Source organism: Medicago truncatula, chromosome 8 (assembly GCF_003473485.1).
Source record: "Medicago truncatula cultivar Jemalong A17 chromosome 8, MtrunA17r5.0-ANR, whole genome shotgun sequence".
Taxonomy (NCBI): domain Eukaryota; kingdom Viridiplantae; phylum Streptophyta; class Magnoliopsida; order Fabales; family Fabaceae; genus Medicago; species Medicago truncatula.
This window is the reverse complement of record NC_053049.1, coordinates 14,986,832-14,996,213: the sequence shown is the minus strand read 5'-3', so window position 1 is coordinate 14,996,213 and position 9,382 is coordinate 14,986,832. Positions and strand designations below refer to the sequence as shown.

The window sequence follows — 9,382 nt, the reverse complement described above, 5'->3', positions numbered from 1 at the left end:
AATAATATCAAAAGAAGCATTAACCATAACTAATGATCTAACAATAATCATTTGTGTGCAGGTAAACATGAGATTAATCTCTAAATCGTTTATTTTCCCATTATCAATATTTGTGATGCTATCAAGCACAACTTATTCACAACCACGATCTCCAAATGTTATCCAATCAACAACATATTTGTCAAAAGAGTTTGAAGTGGGGCCTAGAGAAGTCGCAGATAAACAAATGTATAATATTGAATTTCCAAAGGGTCATGTTGGAATCAAGAGCTTTGATGTTGATCTAGTTGATGAACATGGAAACTTTGTACCATTGCATGAAACTTACATTCATCATTGGTTTATTTTAAAATATATTATAAAGAAGAATATGTCAATGTCACAAGATCCAAATGATCATACCAAACCTTCTGGGGATCTCATTTACAAAAGAAATGATGGAACGTGCAACAACGGTATTCTTCCACATCAATGGAGTTCTGGAAGTGAAACGCGAGGAACAAGTACAAAACTTCCTTATCCATTTGCGGTTGAAATAGGTAACCCTGCAGATATTACAGAAGGGTGGGAAGAGCAATGGTTGTTGGGTGTGCTGGTCATTGATACACGAGGCGTTGAAAATAAGAAAATTTGTACTCAATGTAGGTGTGACCAGTTTAATCTCCCTGAAAATTTTTATGATGTGACAGTTGGATTCCATGGAAAAGTGACTCCTGAATATAAAGCAGGAGTCCTTTGTTGCCAAGATAAATTTCAGTGCAAAATGAGAAAGGGATTTCAAGCACCAAGGAGAAATCTTGCCATAAGATACAACATAACCTGGGTTAACTGGGACCAACACCAATCTGCAGTTAGATTTTATGTACTTGACGTCACTGATCGGGTGACAACAAATGGTTCTGAAACAATCCACGATTGTCGGGTAAGTAAATAATTTAAATTATTATTTTTTATTTTTTGTGGTTAATTAAATTATGTCATGACCAATATGTGGCTTAGGCAATTGGGTTTGAAAACCTTAGTAGGAGGCTTATTGAAACTCTATTTACTATCATAGAATACAAAAAACTATCATTTTCTTGTAAAAACAAAACAAGATAATTTCTTAAACCTAATGATAATAGTTTTTTTTAATTATTTGCACGTTAGAAACAAGTGATCCACGAAGATTTCTAAATTTATTACAGGCAGAGTTTACTATTACAGAAAATAATAGTACAAACCTCTTCCACGTTCAAAAAGCAAGCATCCCTATGAAGAAAGGTGGTTATCTTATCTACGCCACTGGTCATGCGCATACAGGTGTTATTAATGCAACATTATACGGACAGGTAAAGTTTAATATTATTCATTTGACTAAATTTGGTTATGTTTTCTCATTTTATTTCTTAAACGGTAATAAATTTTCTTAATTTCATATATAGTCAAATTAATCCCGTGATAGTGCTTTATTAATTTTTTTTGTTTTCCATTAATTAATTAGGATGGAAGGATTTTGTGTACATCGACACCAACATATGGAACGGGAAAAGAAGCAGGGAATGAGGAAGGTTACCTTGTTGGAATGTCTGTATGTTATCCAAAATTAGGTTCAATGAAGATTGATGATGGTGAAACCGTGACTGTAGAATCAATATATAAAAATGAATTTCTCCCTGCAGTTATGGGAGATATGCACTTCTATTTGGCTGATGCACCGCCACAAGTAGTATAGACATCAAACTTTTATGAATTTATAAATGTTTGATTTGATAAATTAGTCTTTGATACCATTAATGTAACACCCTAAACCCAAATTTTAGATACTTAATAAAATAAATTATTTATGAATGATTTTTGCAGCTGATTTAAATTAAATTAAGTCTAAAAAATAATTTTCAATGAAAGGCTTAGGATGTCACATTTCAACCTTTCACAAAACATTTATATGAAGAATTAAATTAAAATATCTTGAAGCAAAAGGAACCAAGATTTATCAAATTATTTATGATCTGATAGACTATTTGCTTTCTCTCTAAAATAATTTCGAAAATAGGAATATTGGTCCAATAGTTTTACCTACCATAAAATTGTTGAAGACTATATAAAATAACATGAACACATTCCTTACCCAATTTGAATCATTGACTGACAATGAGGGGTTATTAGTCAAAAAACATTAAAGATAATACATAAGTATTAAGAACAATGAATATATATATATATATATATATATATATATATATATATATCGTATGATCATGAATGTGCATCGTATAGTGCAAGGAAATGTGATAAATTTATGATATAGATTAATTTTTAACCATGATATTGTGTTCTTACTAGTCCTAAAATGAGATGTTTGGATGCATTGACAAATAGATGCACTTAGACTAGAATCTGAATCACTTTGGAACATAGTAACCAGGTAAAAAGCATGTGAGAACGTCTCTAATAATGTTATCCTGAAGAAGAACATAAGATAATAGATCAATCATGGAATTTATGTTGCAAGACATAAAACACATGTGATTACCTAATCCTAGGAAAATCAATTTATACATAAGAAAGGAACATAAAAACCAATAAATAGGTACACAAACGTTATCTGGAAGACATCTCCTCCCATGATATGACACAGATGATCATATGTTTGACCTCCCATGATATGACACAGATGATCATATGTTTGACCTCCCATGAAAGCTAAAGCAATTACATACACAGTCCAGGATGCATGATATATCTTTTAAGACACATAACATATTCACGCCCTCATTGATATCTTTCTCCCACACTTATACTAATACCTTCTGATGCAACACTCAGTGCAATCCACAAATGAAAAGAAAAAAAAAATCCAATTTATTGATACCACTATTCTCAACACTATGTAAGCGATTTGGTGTATTTCATTATAATTACAATATTATATTTCTCCTGGAGAACAACTCTTGTATAGTGTTTAATGGCTTTCTTGAATAAGATTCAATATTATATTCTGTTAAATATTCAATATATTTTAATTGATAATATTTTGTGAAAACGATAATACTATGACATCTGTTATTATTTACTAAAAAAAAACCTTACTTTCATGTAATTATTAAAAAAAAAAAATTGTTTTAGCGTAACATATACTTAGAAACATAACATTATTTTTTATAATAATTAAGAAACATTATGATTCTTATATGTTTTAGATCAATTTCATGTATCACAACGAGTGGGAGGGAAAAATATTTTTTACTTGCTGGTGACTAAAAAAGGACAATGCTCTTTATTCTCTCAAAAACATGTTGAAGATGATGAAGAATGTAGTGTTATTCATACTTACAATGAAGCTAACAGCTAACTAGAGTGTTGATCATCTGATGAAGTTGTTATTAACTCAAAAACATAATTTAAAATGATAAAGTTGATACACCTCAATGTGACTTTTTTTTTTGGGTTTGCTGGAAACATGCCTGAGGGAATCTCTAATATAGATTGGTCTGATTTTGTAAATTAACATTAACTTATAATGTTTACTTGTATGTTATGTGGTTTTTTGAGGACAATGGTTGAAACTTGAAATGGATTCATGACATGTTTCTGGACATCTTAACATAAGGTATCATGGTATGTTTTACAATTTGTACAGACACATCACGACATAATAATGGATCAAAAGATCTCCAAATAACAACCAGCACCATCAACCACAGACTCATTTTTCAGTATTACTTCAATCCAGAAAATGTAAATCCAAACATCGACTCCACATGTATACTTTTAGATGAACCCTGTTCAGATGTATACTCTAATCCGAGCAAGGACAAAACAGAAAATGAAAATATAAACCAAAGTGTAATAGCGCGAAAACAGGGGTACAAAAATTTGCCCCCTTTGACGATACTATCGGCATTGTGCTACGCCAAAATGTCATTCAAGAATATCACCCCGAAAACAAGATATAATCCTTCATTTAAATAGTTGTATTAAAAGGTGTATAGTGAGGTATTTGGTGCAAATTGATCTATGATTCTATGACTAAACACACGAGAAAAATATAAATTATTGCCTCGATGTCTACACTTTTTCTGTAACTGGAAAAACATGTACTTCAAATATCATGATGAATAGAAAGAAAAAAAATATATTTACAATGTATCCCAGTTGGGGATGTTAGCAGAAGCCTCATTCACCATCTTTACAAGAGTCGCCTGAAAACATTATAGGAAACAAATAACAGGTTAGATAATGCAATGGTTTTGCTACTGGATAAAAAATATATACTTTATATTATAGAAGTAAGACCAATGAACTAGAAAAGCAACTGTTAGATAAGCACCGGGGAGGCTGAATGTAGATATTCCCATCTAGATGCTATATAATTATGTTTGTTATTATTTCACTCATCCTTCTATCCAAAATCTCATAACGTCAACAAGATGAACTAGAAAGGAAATGTTACACTGAAAGCATATGATCTAAAATTATCTTTAGAGGCTGAAGGAGAGCCCACGAGGGATATCATACTTGACAATGGTCACTAACATAACAATAGATGAATGTTTAACCCAAGGAATTCCACTCGATAAGAGAGGTATCATTTGCTATTAGACTGTTTCGTCAATCACCTCTTTCTAGTCTGACAGTAGCTGTTAGGAAACAACCTACAACATCTAGGGGAGTAAGTCGCACCATGATGCACAAGAATATTTCTCTATTTAACACTATAAAAAGATTTGAGATGTTCTACCTACAAGCGAATCAAAAGATGGCTTGGTAACATTTATCAAGCACATACATGGTAACAAATCACATTTTTAATTATAGTATCCTAATGTCAGGCAGCACTAGAAGCTGATTTCTTTAGTGTTTCACAATAGATAATACATGGGAAAAGATGCATTTCTTCTCACCTTCCATGTAAGGGAAATGAAAACAACATGACTTTATTGAGATTTTTTTTTAAATTAAGCCGTGTGTATAATGGAAAGCATTTCTTGCTAAATATTATCCTAATAAGATGAATTTCGTAAATAAACTATTAAGCTGTAGACATACCACACTTTCAGGAACACCTGGAGGGGGTAATGGCAAGTTTCTTGGTGGTGGTCCTCGCAGATGTGATCTTTTGTCAAATCTCCACTCACCAATTTTACCGTAAGTCAATTCACCCTGAGTATTATGAAACAATATTAAGACAAGTACCAGAAAGAAAAAAAAACATATAATCTATGACATGACAAGTAGCTAGTGGTGTATTTCAAAAGTTCACACCAGCTAAAGCAAAGTTCCATGGCATAGTAACAAAATCAAGAAGTTTTCAGAAGGGAAAAGGTTTGATTCTTGTTGTTGTTGCTAGTATTCAAATACCATAATTTTTCCATTCAAGGATTGGGAGAAATAATGTACCTTTAGATTGTAGTCACACCCGTAAGTATAATGAATAATGTACTTATTGAAAGTTTCGGTATCCCATGGGGGCTGAAAAGTCACATACAAGAAGCAAAATAAGAGTTGGGTATGCGTAATAGTTGGTAACCATTTGAGCTGATAACATTATAACTAAACAAACATCAAGAGCTATATCTATAGGATGTTAATATCGAACCTGTAGCATGAAATCTTTTCGCAGAATATGTCTCACGCCATGCAGGGCAGATGCAACAGCATAACCATACCTTGGTTCCAGAATACATAACACAATGTCAGCATCAAACTATCAATACCATTTCAAGAACAAAAAGAATCTGCAACATATGTCGGTTAATAGGTAAGACATACATTTCCAGCACCCATCCAAAAGCTTTATCGGTCTCCGGGTCCTCTTTCATCTTCATAGAAATATTCATCCATGTGGGAGCAATTTTGGCAATCAAATCCTGAAAGAAAGAAAAATATGCACCCCTCACCGTGTGAGCTAAAAGTATTCACTCGCCCGGTCTTAATGAACCAGCATATTCAAAAATTCAAGCTAGCACAGTGAAATATAAGTCTATATTGAATGTAGGCATTGAGATCTTTCAACACAACGAACTATGAACCAGAGACACCGGACATGACACATAAATGGATACCAGACACCATACACGACACAGACACGTCGAAACTGTAATAATTTGAGAAAATGGAAGTAATTGAATGAAATCACAAGTGTCGGTGTCATGTCGGCTGACACGTGTCAGACTCCGGACACGCCTTTAATTTGAAGTGATGATGCAACATAGATAACAAGTGCACCAATAACTGATAAAATTAGTAAACCTGAACAATGTTAAGGACAGGGGATGTTTATTCAACCATGAAGAACAGGTATTAATCCAATGCAATTAAATAGAAGTTTCTGAAAGAGATTCCACCTTTCTGATAATTACAGGAGAATTGCCAATCGGATCAACATTTGTAACCGGTCCATTCTCCTCAGGATAATACTTCCTTACGATTTTTTCATTTTCTTTAGGCTTAATGTAGAAAAATGGAAAAGCAGCTGGATTTTCTCCAAATGCCAGATTGGGAAGAGGGCGTACAAATACGTGATCAGGTTCTGCCATTAAAATATATCTGCATCAAAAGCAAAGAAACTAAGTCAATTTATATTATTGTCAACTAAAACATAGATCACTTAGGATAAGAGATCTAACTCTTCTTCTATGTTAGCCTTTTCCAGCCACTGAACAAAGGCCCATGGTCTATTCAGAACGACGTATCCCTGCAAAGATTAAGCAATGTGTCAAAAAATATTTAAATTGTATTTACTGATGGAAAACAAGAATAAATCAATCTATCAATAATAGGAGAGTCTTAACATGGAAATCATTAAAACTAAGTCTTATGTTTCCTACAATAGACTTTCCGGATAATGTGTCTTTGTGGACTTGAAGCCTTATCACAGTAACTTCCTAAACCAATACATTTTATAAATGATTGGAACTCCAAACTGATGCACAAAATATTTTTTCCTGCAAACCTTAACACTAAATTCTGCAATACCGAGCATATACTATTTCTACCTTCGGCAAACAAAAGGAAAAGACGCATAAATTTACATATCTTTACTACCTTTAAAATTCAAGCACACAACTGAAAGCATATAATTGTTGTATTCAATGATTACCCCATTCCTCAATCTGATATCATCCCTTGAATTTTTCAGCGATACCAAATTATTTTGTCGGATTTTACTTCTTTCACCAAGGTATGCTAGTCGAAAACCGCATTCCTTTTATTTTCAAATGTTAAAATGGACCTTAACTGGCATGGAAGTATGCTAGACTAGGACCTTGTTTGGACAAACAGCTAAGTGCTTATAGCATTACCACTTATCATGGATATGAAGAACAGCTTCTAACAGTTTATGTACATGTCATAAGCTATTTTGATAAACTCTACTAAACAATTTTACAAGTGCTTACGTCAGTAGATATATTCAAAACATGTATAAATGTATAACTGAAAGTCATGGTTAGCGGCCTCACCCGGTCTAGACCTTCCGGAAGTGGATCAACAACAACAGTAGGAATTTCATCCATCAAGTTGTCAGCCTTTCCAGAATGTAAAATTCTAGTGAATCCTCCCATCTCTGATCCAGGTAGACTCCTTTGCTTCTTATACCAGTAGTACATGATACGGCATTGCCATTTGTTGTAGATGGCATCAGTTGCAGTCAACGCAATATGAAACGGTGCTTTAGATGTTTTTGTGTTCTTCACATGTTCAGGCATCTCAACGATAGGGTCAAAAAACAATCCACCATCCTCGGTAGCTAAACTATCTGCCGATCCATAGTGGATTATCATTGTCACCAAATTATAAGTAGCAAAGGAAGAACCAAGAACCAAACATATCATCAGTAACGGTGAAGCTCGTGCCATGGTCTTCCTATCAGACAGAAAGATATCAAAATATCATGTGCTTGAACCTTCCTCAGTTCTTGATAGAACAAACAAACTCTCAGATCTGTAAATAAACAAATTTCTCACATCAGCAGAATAAATAAAACCCTTTAGTGCATCCAAAAATCAAACTAAAAGAAGTTAAAGAACATTTCAGAGTGCACTGGTACAATCAAAATTTAAATGGCAAGAATATGGTTTTAAATAAAAGTCCGCAACTGCAATCTGGGCCGCAATATAACGGATTCTTATGTTTCAAAACCACAATACATCAACAATAATCAAGCCTTATCCCACTAAGTACACTATATGAATCAAACGACGCCATAACGTTTATCAAAAACCACATTTTCATCCAACTCGTTAATCTCCAAATCGTTCCTGATAGTTTCTCTTAATAGTTTTTCTAGACTTCTATCTCTAGTGATTTAACTACCCTCCGTCTGATCTACCCTCCTTACTATAATCCACCGCTCTTCTTGACAGTTTCAAAACCGCAATGTGACCGTAATTAAGCCACATCAGCCACATTTGACCGCAATTCTTTGAAATATGAAGGATCACGACACAACTGCAACTATTACTGTGACCATTGTTTAAAATCACGGGGGCAAGACCATTAATTAGCCAGACAAAATTGAAATAAATTTATCAATTAAATCTTGCCAAGATGCAATAACATTATGAGGTTTAACAATTATTCTGCATTATGTGATCCTAATCAACAATCAACTATTTCATAATCAAACTAAATACCTATAAAGTTTTAAATCATTCTTATCATCAAACATAAACAATCAAAATAAATGTTTAATTTGTAAAATAAAAAATGAAACATAATAACAGACATACTAGTGAAGTAGATAGAGAAAAACAAAAACCAAACATTAAGAATAGAATCTTATCGCTAAAACATATATAAAAAAGAATGAAATCGTGAAAATGAAGAAAAACACGTCATTATAAAAATTCAAAACTTAAAAAACACTTCAAAAATCAAGAGTAGAAAACACTCTACATTTTTATACATACAAATTATAACAGAAAATGGAAAATTGAAAGGAAATGGATGAAATTACGGTAAGGAAGAATGAAAATGGGTCAATGGAAAATGGAAGGAACGTGAGAAGCAGTAATGTGAAGAGTGTATTGTGAAAACGAAGGAAAAGATAAAAGAGAAGTCTTAATAGGAATAAGGATGCAAAGTCAAATGCAACAGCTAGAGAGAGAGAGAGAAAGAACCTTTGTTTCAGAGAGAGAGATTCTCCGATGAGGACGACGGAGGGAACACGGCGGCGAAATCTTTAAATTATTTTTCGCTAATAGGAGTAGATTAGATCTGTCTAATTCAAACAAATTATTATTTTACTTCTTTTTTTAATATTTGGTCAACACAAAACTTTTATTTTCCATATTTATTTCTCACAAGATCCCAAATTACATGTCACTTTTTTGTTTTTAGAGGAAATGACACGTCACTTTGACAAAATATGTTTGTTCCAAAATTATAAATCATTTAT

General features: G+C 32.9%; 2 protein-coding genes across 4 annotated transcripts; one reads left to right on the top strand and one right to left on the bottom strand.

Annotated features, from left to right (window-relative positions):
* The first annotated feature begins 226 nt into the window (after positions 1-226).
* LOC11445746 (uncharacterized) lies at positions 227-1,714 on the top strand. The gene is made up of 3 exons (XM_003627813.2): positions 227-922; positions 1,188-1,331; positions 1,484-1,714. Exons 1-3 carry the CDS (start codon positions 227-229, stop codon positions 1,712-1,714), a joined length of 1,071 nt encoding a protein of 356 aa, XP_003627861.2.
* A 2,202-nt stretch (positions 1,715-3,916) lies between these two features.
* Positions 3,917-9,189, bottom strand: LOC11443987 (hydroxyproline O-arabinosyltransferase RDN2-like). 3 transcript variants are annotated; one of them, NM_001424302.1, is made up of 9 exons: positions 9,105-9,189; positions 7,446-7,926; positions 6,612-6,679; positions 6,330-6,531; positions 5,755-5,852; positions 5,582-5,651; positions 5,383-5,454; positions 5,032-5,145; positions 3,917-4,184 (listed from the first exon to the last, which is right to left on the bottom strand). In NM_001424302.1, exons 2-9 carry the CDS (start codon positions 7,839-7,841, stop codon positions 4,122-4,124), a joined length of 1,083 nt encoding a protein of 360 aa, NP_001411231.1. In that variant the 5' UTR covers positions 7,842-7,926; positions 9,105-9,189; the 3' UTR covers positions 3,917-4,121. The 3 variants fall into 3 exon arrangements, with proteins under 3 accessions (NP_001411231.1, XP_003627860.1, XP_024629505.1); XM_003627812.4 differs by lacking the exon at positions 9,105-9,189 and adding an exon at positions 8,942-9,088 and having other exon boundaries at positions 3,925-4,184; XM_024773737.2 differs by lacking the exon at positions 9,105-9,189 and adding an exon at positions 8,895-9,006 and having other exon boundaries at positions 3,925-4,184.
* Positions 9,190-9,382: the final 193 nt, after the last annotated feature.

Excerpts from the sequence above, each read along its gene's own strand:
- LOC11445746 (XM_003627813.2), top strand. The coding sequence starts at position 227 with ATGTATAATATTGAATTTCCAAAGGGTCATGTTGGAATCAAGAGCTTT. Across the intron at positions 923-1,187 it reads AAACAATCCACGATTGTCGG|GCAGAGTTTACTATTACAGA; the intron begins GTAAGTAAATAA and ends AATTTATTACAG. Across the intron at positions 1,332-1,483 it reads ATGCAACATTATACGGACAG|GATGGAAGGATTTTGTGTAC; the intron begins GTAAAGTTTAAT and ends TTAATTAATTAG.
- LOC11443987 (NM_001424302.1), bottom strand. The coding sequence starts at position 7,841 with ATGGCACGAGCTTCACCGTTACTGATGATATGTTTGGTTCTTGGTTCT. Across the intron at positions 5,146-5,382 it reads GGTGTGACTACAATCTAAAG|GGTGAATTGACTTACGGTAA; the intron begins GTACATTATTTC and ends CATAATACTCAG. Across the intron at positions 4,185-5,031 it reads CAGGTGTTCCTGAAAGTGTG|GCGACTCTTGTAAAGATGGT; the intron begins GTATGTCTACAG and ends TAATGTTTTCAG.